The sequence below is a fragment of the Schistocerca gregaria genome, chromosome 3 (assembly GCF_023897955.1).
Source record: "Schistocerca gregaria isolate iqSchGreg1 chromosome 3, iqSchGreg1.2, whole genome shotgun sequence".
Lineage (NCBI taxonomy): Eukaryota > Metazoa > Arthropoda > Insecta > Orthoptera > Acrididae > Schistocerca > Schistocerca gregaria.
This window is the reverse complement of record NC_064922.1, coordinates 430,412,744-430,429,832: the sequence shown is the minus strand read 5'-3', so window position 1 is coordinate 430,429,832 and position 17,089 is coordinate 430,412,744. Positions and strand designations below refer to the sequence as shown.

The window sequence follows — 17,089 nt, the reverse complement described above, 5'->3', positions numbered from 1 at the left end:
CACAACAGCCCAGTGCTTGCCCACTTCCTTTCTTTCTTGCTTCTTTTGTAAATTGCTGAGCAGCTAGCTCTGCTTGACGTACAAGAAGCTCATCAAGTTCCCGCAGTCCTTTAGCTGTGTTCTGTCCAAATTTTACTCCTGACCTCTCCAGAACCTTAAGTCTTTCATAATTACTAATTACCACCATTAACAGTTATTACAGCCCCCCACCACCACCACCACCACCACCACCACCACCACCATGAACCATGGACCTTGTCGGGGTTGGGGAGGCTTGCGTACCTCAGGGATACAGATAGCTGTACCATAGGTGCAACCACAAAGGAGGAGTATCTGTTGAGAGGCCAGACATACATGTGGTTCCCGAAGAGGGGCAGCAGCCTCTTCAGTAGTTGCAGGTGCAACAGTCTGGATGATTGACTGATCTGGCCTTGTAACACTAACCAAAACGGCCTTGCTGCGCTGGTACTGCGAATGGCTGAAAGCAAGGGGGAACTACAGCCATAATTTTTCCCGAGGGCATACAGCTTTACTGTATGATTAAATGCTGAAGGCGTCCTCCTGGGTAAAATATTCCGGAGGTAAAATAGTCATCCATTTGGATCTCCGGGTGGGGCTACTCAAGAGGACGTCGTTGCCAGGAGAAAGAAAACTGGCATTCTACGGATCGGAGCGTGGAATGTCAGATCCGTTAATCGGGCAGGTAGGTTAGAAAATTTAAAAAGGAAAATGGATAGGTTAAAGTTAGATATAGTGGAAATTAGTGAAGTTCGGTGGAAGGAGGAACAAAACTTCTGGTCAGGTGAATACAGGGTTATAAATACAAAATCAAATAGGGGTAATCTCAGGAGTAGCTTTAATAATGAACAAAAATAGGAGTGCTGGTAAGCTACTACAAACAGCATAGTGAACGCTTTATTGTGGCCAAGATAGATACGGAGCCCACACCTACTACAGTAGTACAAGTTTATATGTCAACTAGCTCTGCAGATGACGAAGAAATTGAAGAAATGTATGATCAAATAAAAGAAATTATTCAGATAGTGAAGGGTGACGAAAATTTAATAGTCATGAGTGACTGGAATTCGGTAGTAGGAAAAGCGAGAGAAGGAAATGTAGTAGGTGAATATGGATTGGGGGTAAGAAATGACAGAAGATGCCGCCTGGTAGAATTTAGCACAGAGCATAACTTCATCATAGCTAACACTTGGTTCAAGAATCATGAAAGAAGGTTGTAAACATGGAAGAAGCCTGGAGATACTAGAAGGTATCAGATAGATTATATAATGGTAAGACAGAGATTTAGGAACCAGGTTTTTTACTGTAAGACATTTCCAGGGGCAGATGTGGACTCTGACCATAATCTATTGGTTATGAACTGTAGATTAAAACTGAAGAAACTGCTAAAAGGTGGGAATAAACCGACTAAACCAGGGGTTGTACAGAGTTTAGGGAGAATGTAAGGGAACAATTGATAGGAATGGGGAAAAGAAATACAGTAGAAGAAGAATGGGTAGCTTTGAGGGATGAAGTAGTGAAGGCAGCAGAGGATCAAGTAGGTAAAAAGACGAAGGCTAGTAGAAATCCTTGGGTAACAGAAGAAATAATGAATTTAATTGATGAGAGGAGAATATATAAAAATGCAGTAAATGAAGCAGGCAAAAAGGAATACAAACGTCTCAAAAATAAGGTTGACAGGAAGTGCAAAATGGCTAAGCAGGGATGACTAGAGGACAAATGAAAGTATGTAGAGGCATATACACTAGGGGTACGATAGATACTGCCTACAGAAAAATTAAAGAGACCTTTGGAGAAAAGAGAACCACTTGCATAAATATCAAGAGCTCAGATGGAAACCCAGTTCTAAGCAAAGAAGGGAAAGCAGAAAGGTGGAAGGAGTATACAGAGGGTCTATACAAGGGCTATGTACTTTAGGACAATATTGTGCAAATGGAAGAAGCTGTAGATGAAGATGAAATGGGAGATATGATAGGCCCTACTGTGTGAAGAGTTTGACAGAGCACTGAAAGACCTGAGTCGAAACAATAATTCCTATCCCACAGAAAGCATGTGCTGACAGATGTGAAAATTACTGAACTATCACTTGAATAAGACACAGCTGCAAAATACTAACGCGAATTCTTTACAGACGAATGGATAAACTCGTACAACTGACCTCTGGGAAGATCAGTTTGGATTCCGTAGAAATATTGGATACGTGACGCAATACTGACCCTACGACTTATCTTAGAAGAAAGATTAAGGAGAGGCAAACCTACGTTCCTAGCATTTGTAGACTTATAGAAAGCTTTTGACAATGTTGGCTGGAATTCTAAAGGTGGCAGTGGTAAAATACAGGGAGCGAAAGGCTATTTACAATTTATACAGAAACCAGATGTCAGTTATAAGAGTCGAGGTGCAAGAAAGGGAAGGAGTGGCTGAGAAGGGAGTGAGACAGGGTTGCAGCCTGTCGCAGTGTTATTTGATCAGTATATTGAGCAACCAGTAAAAGAAACAAAAGAGAAATTTGGAGTAGGAATTAAAATCCACGGAGAAGAAATGAAAATTTTGAGGTTTGCCGATGACATTGTAATTTTGTCAGAGACAGCAAAGAACCTGGAAGAGCAGTTAAACGGAATGGACAGTGACTTGAAAGGAGGATATAAGATGAACATCAACAAAAGCAAAACAAGGATAATGGAATGAAGTCAAATTAAATCAGGTGATTCTGAGGGAATTAGAATGGGAAATAGGACATTAAAAGAAGTAAATGAATTTTGCTATTTGGAAAGCAAAATTACTGATGATGGTCGAAGTAGAGAGGATATAAAATTTAGACTAGCTATGGCAAGGAAAGCATTTCTGACGACGAGAAATTTGTTAACATCAAGTATAGATTTGAGTGTCAGGCAGTCGTTTCTGAAGGTATTTGTATTGAGTGTAGCCATGTATGGAAGTGAAACGTGGACGACAAATAGTTTAGACAAGAAGAGACTAGAGGCATTCGACATGTGGCGCTACAGAAGAATGCTGAAGATTAGATGGGTAGGTCGCATAACTAATGAGGAGTTATTGAATAGAACTGGGGAGAAGAGAAATTTGTGGCACATCTTGACTGAAAGAAGGGATCGGTTGGTAGGACATGTTCTGAGGCACCAAGGGATCACCAATTTAGTATAGGAGGGCAGCGTGGAGGGGAAAATCGTAGATTTGGCAGATATGAAGACACTAAGCAGATTCAGAATGATGTAGCTTGCAGTAGGTAATGGGAGATGATGAAGCTTGCACAGGATAGGGTAGCACGGAGAGCTGCATCAAACCAGCCTCAGGGCTGAAGACCACAACAACAATAAAAGTTATTACAGCATCAGACACCGCTAACTTTAGAGTCATAAGGCCAACAAATATATTTTTAGGCACACGACACCACAGAACATGATTGAAGTACTCATCCACGTTTTGGGTCTTTAGTAGCTCACGTACAACGTCCTTTTAAAGGATGTATTATTTTTGTTAGAAGGTCACTTCACGCATTATAAGAATTTAACTTGTTACCAGATTTAGAAAATACATTCACAGCAAAAATACGTTTCAAAATGATTATATTGCAACACAAAGTAATACAAAATAAACATGTTTGTATCAATACACAGTGTAAGATAAAGTAGACATGGTTGCATATATTTTTTCAGAAAGGGAGAAAAGTTGTAATTCTACAGAAACTCTCGAATCAGCAGTCCACTTCTATTAAACTAATGAGAAGAAATTAATGTATTCTTAAATGTTTCAGTAAATATGAACGAAACTACAAATCTTTTGAAGATGTATGTCCCACACTTTTCAGTTTTAATTCTTTTGATCTAATTCCTACTTTCAAGTGAATAGTAGTATGCAACTACATTTTAATTTCATTGTTTCAAAGTCAGAGAAGCTTACCAATAGCTATAGCTGATTCTGAGCTAGACAAGCCTGGACTCTCTGCCACCGCTGAGAGAGCGACGTACAGTGGGAAGACTGATGCTGAAACAGTTAGCAATGATCGGGATACTGCCATCATGCCCATGCTCATAAGAAACTGTATTCTCCGGCCAAATCTGAAACGTATAAACAGTTTAACATTTTTACTTCAAGTGGATTATGCGCCGGCACAGTGACAAGTGAAACAGAAGAGCTCAATGGATAGCATTAGGGAAACATAAGAAAAATTGTTCGAAACAAGACTAATTTTTCTGTTGACATAGAAGCTCTACAGTTTCAACATTATTCTACTGTCTTTAAGTAACTAGTAAAAGTCAATGAACAGACATCTGATGGAAATTACTTAGTTATGTAAATAAAATAGAAAGAAACTTCCACATGGGAAAAATATATTAAAAACAAAGATTCCAAGACTTACCAAGCGGGAAAGCGCCGGTAGACAGGCACAATAAATAGAACACACAAACACACACACAAAATTTCTAGCTTTCGCAACCGACGGTTGCTTCTTCAGGAAAGAGGGAAAGACGAAAGGATGTGGGTTTTAAGGGAGAGGGTAAAGAGTCATTCCAATCCCGGGAGCGAAAAGACTTACCTTAGGGGTAAAAAAAGGCAGGTGTACACTTGCGCGCGCGCCCACACACACACACACACACACACACACACACACACACACACACACACACACACACACACACACACACCAGAGATGTCAGTCGACTGACATCTCTGCCCGAACTCTTTGCCTTTACAAATGTCTTCTTGTGTCTGTGTATGTGCGGATGGATATGGATATATGTGTGTGTGTGTGTGTGTGTGTGTGTGTGTGTGTGTGTGTGAGTGCGGGCGCGCGCGAGTGTACCCCTGTCCTTTTTTCCCCTCTAAGGTAAGTCTTTCCGCTCCCGGGATTGGAATGACTCCTTACCCTCTCCCTTAAAACCCACATCCTTTCGTCTTTCCCTCTCCTTCCCTCTTTCCTCAAGAACCAACCGTCGGTTGCAAAAGCTAGAAATTTTGTGTGTGTGTTTGTGTGTTTTATTTATTGTGCCTGTATACCGGCGCTCTCCCGCTTGGTAAGTCTTGGAATCTTTGTTTTTAATATAAATTACTTAGTTACATATAAACCTGCATCAGTGAGGGGGGAGGGGGTAGCTTTTGGGACAAAGGTTACATTCTTCTTCTGTATCAAAAGGGCCACTTGCACCAGCTCTCCTTATATTAACAAACTACTGCCTTGGGCTCTTACCCTTGTTTATATAGGATCTAATTAATGTCTCATAAATGTCATTTCAATTACTATAGTTTACGATCCAAGATGGAAACCATGTGGTGCACTTATGATCTTGTTCAGGTTATCAAATACATGACCCAAATTATGTTTAATATTAATTACCACAATTTATTATCCAAAAATTTTAGTCTCCCCTCGCAGTTCTGTCCTATTGGTACCCCACAACCAGCATCATGAGATGGACCTATCATTCGTGCTATGTATCTAGTCGATCGAAAGCATCAGATTCACGTGATTTATATAGTTACAAAACCCATGTAAATGCTGAACACCGATTGCCACTGTGCAGAAAACAGTGTAAAATCACTACATTGTAACAAATACACGGTTACCACTTCGTCTGCTAAAATACTACTGGCTACCCTAACAGTATATCTTATACGACATTACAACAGCATGAAGATATACACCGAAGTGCCAAAGAAACTGGTACGTGCATGCCTATTCAAACACAGATATATGTAAACAAGCAGAATACGGCGCTGCGGTCGGCAATGCTTATATAAGACAACAAGTGTCTGGAGCAGGTGTTAGATCGGTTACTGTTGCTACAATGGCAGGTTATCACGATTTAAGTGAGTCTGAACGTGGTGTTATAGATGGCAAACGAGCGATAGGACACAGCACCTCCGTGGAAGCGATGAAGTGAGGTATTTCCTGTACAACCATTTCGCGAGTGTACCGTGAATGTAAGAAAATCGGTAAAACAATAAATCTCTGACATCGCTGCGGCAGGAAAAAGATCCTGCAAAAAATGGGACCAACGATGACTGAAGTGATACAAGTGGAACCCTTCCTCTGGTTGTTGTACATTTCAGTGTTGGGCCATCAACAAGTGTCAGCATGCGAACCATTTAACGAAACATCATCGATATGGGTTTTCGGAGTCGAAGACCCAGTAGTCTACCCTTGGTAACTGCATGACAAAGTTTTACGCCTCGCCTGGGCAGGTCAACACCGACATTCGACTGTTGATGACTGGAAACATATTGCCTGGTCGGACGAGTCTCGTTTCAAATTGTACCGAGTGGATGGATGTGTACTGGTATGGAGACAACCACATGAATCAATGGGCCCTGAATGTCAGCAGGGGGCTGTTCAAGCTGGTGGAGGCTCTATAATGGTGTTAGGCGTGTGCAGTTGGAGTGATATGGGATCTCTGATACGTCTAGATACGACTCTTGACAGGTGACACATACGTAAGCGTCTGGTCACCTGCATCCATTCATGTACATTGTGCATTCCGACGGACTTAGGCAAGAGTAATAGGAGGCAGATTTCAGTCTACCTAACAGATCAAAACGAAAATTTCTGTTCCGACACTGACAATGTTGAGTATTTATCGAAAAAGTTCAAGGCAATCGTAAAATGCGTATTAGACAGGTACATGCTGGTTAAAACTGTGGGGGACGGGAAAAACCCACAGTGGTTCAACAACAAAGTTAGGAAACTACTGCGAAAGCAAAGAGAGCTTCACTGCCAGTTTAAACGCAGACAAAACCTCTAAGACAAACAGAAGCTAAGCGATGTCAAAGTTAGCGTAAGGAGGGCTATGCGGAGCGTTCAGTGAATTCGAAAGTGAAATTCTATGTACCAACTTGACAGAAAATTCTAGGAAGTTCTGGTCTTAAGTAAGTGGATCGAGACAGCATATTCAGACACTCTGGGATGATGATGGCATTGAAACAGAGGATGACACACTTAAAGCTGAAATACTAAATACCTTTTTCCATAGCTGTTTCACAGAGGAAGACCGCACTGCAGTTTCTTCTCTAAATCCTCGCACGAACGAAAAAATGGCTGACATTGAAATAAGTGTCCAAGGAATAGAAAAGCAACTGAAATCACTCAAAAGAGGTAAGTCCACTGGACCTGACGAGATGCCAATTCGATTCTACACAGAGTATGCGAAAGAACTTGCCCCCCTTCTAACAGCCGTGTACTGCAAGTCTCTAGAGGAACGGAAAGTTCCAAATGATTGGAAAAGAGCACAGTTAGTCCCAGTTTTCAAGAAGGGTCGCCGAGTAGATGCGTAAAACTATAGGCCCATATCTCTGACTTTTTTTTCCCCTCGCGTATCATGTCATTTCTGGAGACCCAGAATCTACTCTGTAGGAATCAACATGGATACCGGAAACAGCGATCGTGTGAGACCCAACTTGCTTTATTTGTTCATGAGACCCAGAAAATATTAGACACAGGTTCCCAGGTAGATGCCATTTTCCTTGACTTCCGGAAGGAGTTCGATACAGTTCCGCACTGTCGCCTGATAAAGTAAGAGCCTACGCAATATCAGACCAGCTGTGTGTCTGGATTGAAGAGTTTTTAGCAAACAGAACACAGCATGTTGTTCTCAATGGAGAGACGTCTACAGACGTTAAAGTAACCTCTGGTGTGCCACAGGGGAGTGTATGGGACCACTGCTTTTCACAGTGCATGTAAATGACCTAGTAGATAGTGTCAGAAGTTCCATGCGGCTTTCCGCAGATGATGCTGTAGTATACAGAGAAGTTGCAGCATTAGAAAATTGCAGCGAAATGTAGGAAGATCTGCAGCAGATAGGCACTTGGTGCAAGGAGTGGCAACTGACCCTTAACATAGACAAATGTAATGTATTGCGAATACATAGAAAGAAGGATCCTTTAATGTTTCAGTATATGATAGCGGAACAAACACTGGTAGCAGTTACTTCTGTAAAATATCTGGGAGTATTTGTATGGAATGATTTGAAGTGGAATGATCAGATAAAATTAACTGTTGGTAAGGCGGGTACCAGGTTGAGATTCATTGGGAGAGTCCTTAGAAAATGTAGTCCATCAACAAAGGAGGTAGCTTGTAAAACACTCGTTCGACGTATACCTGAGTATTGCTCATCAGTCTGGGATCCGTACCAGGTCGGGTTGACAGAGGAGATAGAGAAGAAGCAAAGAAGAGCAGCGCGTTTCGTCACGGGGTTATTTGGTAAGCGTGATAGCGTTACGGAGATGTTTAGCAAACTCAAGTAGCAGACTCTGGAAGAATGGCTCTGAGCACTATGGGACTCAACTGCCGTGGTCATCAGTCCCCTAGAACTTAGAACTACCTAAACCTAACTAACCTAAGGACATCACACACATCCACGCCCGAGGCAGGATTCGAACCTGCGACCGTAGCAGCCCCGCGGTTCCGGACTGCGCGCCTAGAACCGCGAGACCACCGCGGCCGGCAGACTCTGGAAGAGAGGCGCACTGCATCGCGGTGTAGCTTGCTGTCCAGGATTCGAGAGGGTGCGTTTCTGGATGAGGTATCGAATATATTGCTTCCCCCTACTTTTACCTCCCGAGGAGATCACAAATGTAAAATTAGAGAGATACGAGCGCGCACGGAGGCTTTCCGGCAGTCGTTCTTCCCGCGAACCATACGCGACTGTAACAGGAAATAGAGGTAATGACAGTGGCACGAAAAAGTGCCCTGCGCCACACACCGTTGGGTGGCTTGCGGAGTATAAATGTAGATGTAGAAGGGTCATCCAAACTTAGGACAAGTGACCTAGTTCTCCCTTGACACTATCTATACAGTCTGCAACAACATACTGAGTGTGCTAGTAATGTGTATTTAAACTTATGGCATCTACATCTACATCTACATGACTACTCTGCAATTCAAATTTAAGTGCTTGGCAAAGGGTTCATTGAACCACAATCATACTATCTCTCTACCATTCCACTCCCTAACAGCGCGCGGGAAAAACGAACACCTAAACCTTTCTGTTCGTGCTCTGATTTCTCGTATTTTATTTTGATGATCATTCCTACCTATGTAGGTTGGGCTCAACAAAGTATTTTCGCTTTTGGAAGAGAAAGTTGGTGACTGAAATTTCGTAAAAAGATCTCGCCGCGGCGAAAAACGTCTTTGCTGTAATGACTTCCATCCTAATTCGCGTATCATATCTGCCACACTCTCTCCCCTATTACGTGATAATACAAAACGAGCTGCCATTTTTTGCACCCTTTCGATGTCCTCTGTCAATCCCACCTGGTAAGGATCCCACACCGTGCAGCAATATTCTAACAGAGGACGAACCTGAGTTTGTGGAAGCCCAGGGCGCTTTTTGAATTTCTCTCCTTTTTCAGCTTTTTACAAGAGGGCTCAAGGGTTCTAAATTTGAGTCTTGGTGCCCGTGGTCTGTGGAATCGATAGAAGTGTGTTGGGGCAGGAGAATGTCTGTATGGAGGAGGCTCGCGCAAGAAGGCTATCTCACCTTTTTAAACTGGAATTATCCACCAGGGCAGAATTCTAAACTTATCACAAGTGACATGGTAGTCCTGTAGCCTGTGTCCATAACTCTATATCCTCCATCTTGGCTTTTATACTTTTTTAAATTCAGGTTCAGTTCCACCATACTGGATTTTTTTAAATTTATCACCGATGGGACAATTGCTCAGTTTGGAATTTTTGAATTTCCCACAATTTAATACTTTGGACTTTAGGACTCTTAGCACAAATGAGCTATGGTGTCAGAGGGGTTTGGTAAATCTTGTTTTGAACTTACGACAGTTGTACTTAATGAATATCGCATAATTTTTTTTTTTAATTTCCTGGAAGTTTAAACAGTACTACTGGGCTACATCCACCACCTTGGAATATGACACCACTGGTGTGGGGGAGGGGTGGTAGAATGAAATCCGGCACTGTCGCTTGATGTCATTCGGTTTTGTCACTGCCTATTGCATGCTCTACCAAGAGGAGACCTACAATTCCCCACCCCGTAACCCAGGTAGTAATCAATGAGAATTTCAGTCGCAAACTATCAGTCAGCAGAATAGACTCACAACTATGGGTGCAGTTACATTTGTTACTGTAATAAACATCTGCAATTCCAGTAACAAAAATATGAATGTAAAAATGATGTTATATTTGCTTACTATCTTTGCATAGAAGAGATGATTAATATACCTAAGTCGATGAAGTTTTTTAAAACTAATCAGTCACACTTTGCACCAAACTCATGAAACATCATCGACTTTTATATACAAAACGAAGTATTCTTAATACTGCATGGTATTCATTGGCTTATCTGATAGCAATTTACCCTGATCCTGTGGTTTCGCGATGGACAGGAACTTCGGTTGAGGTAAATCCACGACCACAGTATTGACACATAGTCCCGATTTTAGGAATTCAGAGTGTGTTAGATTAGCATTGCTTAATATGACGGCAAAATAGTGTTCTGTGTGCTCCCAGTGAGCAAACATTTTACATATAGTGCAAATGAAGAGAACGGGTGAATTACGAAACTCTTAGATTTTGAGAGCTGTTACGAATATACTGTGCTATTACTTGCATAGAAGTCATTGAGGAGGAGAAAACTCATTTCAACATATTAAGTTTGTGTTTGATATATTGTCTCAAATAGACTTTTTTTTTTAAATTGTACATTAAGTGCAGTTCATTCTTTCTCATCGAACCCATGTCTTTTCTAATGACTGAGATAAATTTCTATAGTGTCCTTAAGAGAAAAGTACCCACTATTATATTTGAGTATTACCTGTCACCAACGTAGAAAAGCAGAACAGCAAAACCGATGGAGATAAAGTGACTGACAGAATATATGGTGTTAGGATACATTTCTCTTTCGCATACCCAGTCTTCCTGGGAAGCAGCAGTTGCAGAAAACCAAGTGTCGTCATATTCCCATCCATACATACACGGTGCTGTTTCATTCGTTCGGTTTGGTACCTTCATCTCGCAACTGCTGTACACTTCTTCTACCCTAAAATACAAAAATTACTGCAATAATTTATTTTAAACCTAAACAGGCGCTGCAAAGTAATTGTACTGAATTTATATTGCAGGAATCCCAGATGTTTACCTCACTACGCGAAAGCGTAGTATAACAGAAGCCATTGTATGGTAAATTTAGAGGTATTTTGCTAGGATGCTCGAGTATCGACAGTTTTGTTCGACAAATACTGTTAAATGAAATAATACAGGGTAATAACATTCTTTGTACAATTACAAAAACAGAACTTAGCACTAACCGGAATTTAACGTCTGGAGAACTAAGATGACTTCCCTCTAGCTCAGCATGGACTCAGCATGGAAATCGCCTAAGTCAGAAATAGTAAAACAAACGTTTGGAGTGGCGTAACTACGCATAAATTTTAGCCAATAACACTAGGTCTTGTGGTAAGTGGTATAAGCGAGAGATGGACATCCAGTTGAATTCAGTTTCTCATGGAGCTCCTCTCTAAATGATTACTGGGTGCGTACTGTTGGAGAAGCTCTGTTCAACGATTGCAGTTAAGCCACTTTCCTTAAACCACGTAAAAACAGGAGGCTTAGTTTGAAATAAAAATTAAAACAAAAATCATTGTGGGATATGCTGACACTTCATGGTCGTTCTCTAAGCAATTGATCATAAATACTCATTCAATGTGAATATTTATTAATTTTGTAAACCAAGTAAGTAAACAGCTTGCTGAAGCAGTAGTCCATTTATCTGTGTTCACAACAGTGAAAGCAATCTCATTAGGGGTCACTGTCTTAATTTTTAGGACCTGCTGTTTTACTTAAAAGAAAAGCAATATAGACACATCCTCCATTACATTGGACACTCTTATTTGGTTAGAACCATGTATCTGTAATATTATCTTCGATGAAGGAAAGAAAGACTAGTGCTCCTTATTTTGTGGAGTTTCAGTCTTGTCGTAGAACGTTAATACAGCCACAAGTCTAATTTATCTTCGAAAAAATCGTTATGCAGGTATTAAAGTAAGAAAACTGAGATTATATTCATGTCATGTTACTTGCCTTGGTATTGTCACTTTCTTCCACATTTCTATGGTTGAATTGGTACCTTCTCTTCCTGGAACTTGGCACCAGTGTTCAGGTACTGTAAGGGCAATGAGCATGCCGTAGGAAGACATTGAAGAAAAAAATTGTGTCAGGCAACAGAAGACAATGCTCAATTGTATCTGGAACTTTCCGTAGCTGCCGATTTGCTCTAATATCTCCTCAAATGAAGTATTCTCAATGTGAGATTTCTGAAACTCCACCTCTTCGACGACTTTATCCTGGAAACATATAAATTCGTTAAGGGGAGTTGGAACGCCATATCCCGAGAATGTTAAATTCAGTGACTTGGCTTCCCTGTATTTCAGGAACAACTGTAGCCATTGACATGAAACTCTTACTGGAAATTGAACTGTACGTTCTGAGTCTACTGAACTACACTAATTGCATTTCAGCCACTGCTTTCGGTAATACAAATTTTTAATTATACTTTTAAAATTTTGTGTACTTTTTTGTACATTATCCTAAATAATTTTAATTATACATAACATTATGTTCTTCTTTTAGTTCAGTGGACTCAGAATATGTATGTTATTACTCCCTGAAAATTTGAATACTCTGCTCGAAATGGTTTCTGAGATTTATGGAATAAAGAAACAGAAAATGTAAATTTTCAGGAACGGTTTCTACAGTTTCAAAAGACTGTTACTCGCTTAATGTATGTTTAATTTTTTATTTCTAGTCACTCAAAAGCACCCTCCACCATACTGTATATCATCCTCTTGATCTTTTCCCAAGATTTTTTCCATATTTTCTTCTTTCTGGACTCTTTAGTAGCCAACTCTGCTTTATCAATGTGAACCTTGTCCATCCGTTCAATTTTTCTGGTGCAGTTTGCTCCAGCATTAATTCCCATATGCTGTAGCACTTTCACCTTAGCAATGTTGCTATCATTATAAACAATAACAACATCACTGAACCCCCCCCCCCCCCCTCTGCTTTAGTAACTTCATTCCAACAAAAACATTTTTTGTTGAGCGAGTCCATATAAGATTATTGAATGACTCATTGGTGGGATTTTGAGTCTGACCACGCAGACACTTCTTCTCAGGATTTGCCAGCTCTCTGTAAATAGGTTTTAATGATATCCTTGACTGATGCTAGGATGGAATGTTTATGGCTATATGAACTGTTTGAGTACTGGGCATTGCGGTGATATCACCATGAATCGGGTCTAGTAGGGGTGGTGTGCTGGTTTTTCCATCAGTTGACAGTCTGTGGAAGAAGGTAGCCCATACTGCCTGCTTCATTTTCAACAAATTCTCAGTATTATTTCTAATGGCCGTCCTATAATGCTGCTGTAATTCATCAATCATTTTGTCTGTCAGCCTGTGTTTTATGGTTTTACCATCAGAAAGTTTCTTGTCTCTCAAACTTTATTTCAACTTCCTCAACCTGGTGCCCATCCTCTTCTGGACATGACCTTTATAACACAGCAGTCCACAGCCTTCTGTATAAAAAATTAACGATTTTATTAGATCTTGAAGTAATCTACGTAAAAATTTTAACATTTTCAACCATTGTAGTTCATATTTAAAAAATAAAATAAAATACTTCCCAGATGAGTCTATAGATTCGGAAAATTTGAAATTTTATAATGAAATAAAAGTCCGAAAATGTGAAAAAAATATTATGTTCTAACGCCCCTTAAGTTAGAAAATATAAGCGTTTTTCTCTCATATGCATGACTCTTATATTATTACAGACTTTTCACAATCCTCGCAATTTATGATTCACGTTGATTGCGGTACCTAAAATAAACATTCCACCACAACTGAGGTCCGAAATTCATGCTTGTAAGGATGATCTAGAACTATGGGTAGCCATTAAAGTCCAGATGGCTTAAGAGCTTTTTATCACCAGTGTGTGGCCACCAAGGGGAAAAACAGACAGCACTGAGACATTCACATTCAGCATACTATGCATCAGTTTTGTTTCTGAGACTCCACACCTCATCTTGCTGGTTGGTGAGGAGTGAAACTCATATTTTATGACACATTTGTCGTTCTGCCTGCCCTCTGGTGCTGTCACAGCATTTAGTTTCACCAGCAGATGTGGTGGCGATTTTGGAGAAGCAGCACCATGCAGAGCCTTCCTGTGGTGGCGTGATACAGTGGCTGGCAGTTGGAACTACGGAGCTGGAGTGGCAACATCGACTTGAATCAGCACCAGAGGCCACTGTGAGCGGCAGCTGACAAGTCGTGGGTTGTCGCTAGGGACTTGTACGAGTAGTTCCACAATTGCTTTGCTTTGGCATTGCTGCCCTGAGGAGCAGCTGCAGAATATGGTTTACTGAACAGTGTGGTAAGTTCGTTGATAACCACCGACAGACCCTGAGGCAGCGGAGTGCCGTGGAAGTAAGAGCACCGTGGCAGCAACACCAGTGGACTGCAATTATTAGTGTGTGGTGTAGCTGGTTGTAACACAGTCTGAAGCTGAGTAATAAATGGTGTCTTCCTTCCAAAGTCCAGTAGAAGATGGCACCTCATAGACAGAGATGAAGGACAGTGGGGAATTTCGATAACAGTAATACAGTGCAGAGAATAAAGTGACACGAGTTTTTATGTGTGCCATAATTGCAGTTTCTAAGTGTTGGTAGTTACCTGAGCTTTGATCTACTGAAATACAGTGTTGCAGGATCGGTGAAGTTGGCCACATTTAGTTTTCTGTTGCGAACAAACACAGGAAGGTCATGAGGAATTTCATTGTGCCAAAACTGTATTTACATTTATTCTCAAGGCGTGGCCATGGTACCACCAAAGCGTATCACTATTGATTGATTTGGAGATACAATAAGGCCATTGTGAAAACACTATACAAGGTGGTCCACTGATCGTGACCGGGCCAAATATCTCACCAAATAAGCGTCAAACGAAAAAACTACAAAGAACGAAACTTGTCTAGCCTGAACGGGTGAACCAGATGGCGCTATGGGTGGCCCGCTAGATGGCGCTGCCGTAGGTCAAACGGATACCAACTGCGTTTTTTTTTAAATAGGAACCCCCATTTTATTACATATTTGTGTAGCGCGGAAAGAAATATGAATGTTTTAGTTGGACCACTTTTTTCGCTTTGTGATAGATGGCGCTGTAATAGTCACAAACATATGGCTTACAGTTTGAGACGAACAGATGGCAACAGGTAGGTTTTTAAATTAAAATACAGAACGTAGGTACGTTTGAATATTTTATTTCGGTTGTTCCAATGTGATACATGTACCTTTGTGAACTTACCATTTCTGAGAATACATGCTGTTACAGCGTGATTACCTGTAAATTCCACATTAATGCAATAAATGCTCAAAAGGATGCACTCAACCTCAATGCAATTGGCAATACGTGTAACGACATTCCTCTCAACAGTGAGTAGTTCGCCTTCCGTAATGTACGCACATGTATTGATAATGCGCTGACGCATGTTGTCTGGCGTTGGCGGTGGAACACGATAGCAAATATCCTTCAACTTTCCCCACAGAAAGAAATCCTGGAACGTCAGATCCGGTGAACGTGTGGGACATGGTATGGTGCCTCGACGACCAATCCACCTGTCATGAAATATGGTGTTCAATACCGCTTCAACCGCACGCGAGCTATGTGCCGGACATCCATGATGTTGGAAGTACATCGCCATTCTGTCATGCAGTGAAACATCTTGTAGTAACATCGGTAGAACATTAGGTAGGAAATCAGCATACATTGCACCATTTAGATTGCCATCGATAAAATGGGGGCCGATTATCCTTTCTCCCATAATGCCGCACCCTACATTAACCCGCCAAGGTCGCTGATGTTCCACTTGTCGCAGCCATCGTGGATTTTCCGTTGCCCAATAGTGCATATTGTGCCATTTTACGTTACCGCTGTTGGTGAATGACGCTTCGTCGCTAAATAGAACGCGTGCAAAAAATCTGTCATCGGCCCGTAATTTCTCTTGCGCTCAGCGGCAGAACAGTACGCGACGTGCAAAGTCGTCGCCATGCAATTCCTGTTGCATAGAAATATGGTACGGGTGCAACCGACGTTGATGTAGCATTCTGAACACCGACGTTTTCGAGATTCCCGATTCTCGCGCAATTTGTCTGCTACTGATGGCGGATTAGCGACAGCAGCTAAAACACCTACTTGGGCATCATCATTTGTTGCAGGTCGTGGGTGACGTTTCACATGTGGCTGAACACTTCCTATTTCGTTAAATAACGTAACTATCCGGCGAGCGGTCCAGACACTTGGAGGATGTCGTCCAGGATACGGAGCAGCATACATAGCACACGGCCGTTGGGCATTTTGATCACAATAGCCATACATCAACACGATATCGACCTTTTCCGCAATCGGTAAACGGTCCATTTTAACACGGGTAATGTATCACGAAGCAAATACCGTCCTCACTGACGGAATGTTACGTGATACCACGGACTGATACGTTTGTGGCTACTACAGTGCCATCTATTACAAAGCGAAAAAAGTGGTCCGACTAAAACATTCATATTTCTTTATGTACTATACGAGTATGTAAAAAAAATTGGGTTTCCTATTTTAAAAAACGCAGTTGATATCCGTTTGACATATGCCAGCGCCATCTAGCTGGCCAACCATATGTGCCATGTAGTTTCCCCCTTCAAGTTAGACGAGTTTCGTTCTTTGTAGTTTTTTCGTTTGAAGCTTCTCTCGTGAGATATTTGGCCCGGTCCCTATCAATAGACCACCCTGTACAACAGCTTTATGTCACTCTACCTTCTCCTTGTTTATGCATTTTTTCTTGTAGATTCTACAGTAGATTACATATCCTGGTAGCCTGTGTTGTTACATCTTTGTCTGCCTGGGATGAGGTACAGGTGTTGGTAGTAGTCGGCTGCAGTTCATCGTAGTGAGCAGTATGCTTGTTGTTAATGTGTTTAGTTGTCCTTTTGTAAAGCCGTTTGCAGACAGAAGCCATACTGTTTTATCTATTTCCTGTTTTAAGGGCAAATAATTGTTTTGTTTTTTA

At 41.2% G+C, this 17,089-nt stretch overlaps 1 protein-coding gene across 2 annotated transcripts in view; it reads right to left on the bottom strand.

Annotated features, from left to right (window-relative positions):
- LOC126354597 (solute carrier family 22 member 7-like) overlaps positions 1 to 17,089 on the bottom strand; it is a 190,160-nt gene that overhangs the window by 69,086 nt on the left and 103,985 nt on the right. For both annotated transcript variants that reach the window (XM_050004348.1, XM_050004349.1), the window contains 3 exons: positions 12,062 to 12,324; positions 10,797 to 11,021; positions 3,937 to 4,094 (listed from right to left, as the gene is read on the bottom strand). In XM_050004348.1, the coding sequence (XP_049860305.1) occupies positions 3,937 to 4,094; positions 10,797 to 11,021; positions 12,062 to 12,324 (646 nt within the window). The remainder of the gene's footprint in view (positions 1 to 3,936; positions 4,095 to 10,796; positions 11,022 to 12,061; positions 12,325 to 17,089) is intronic.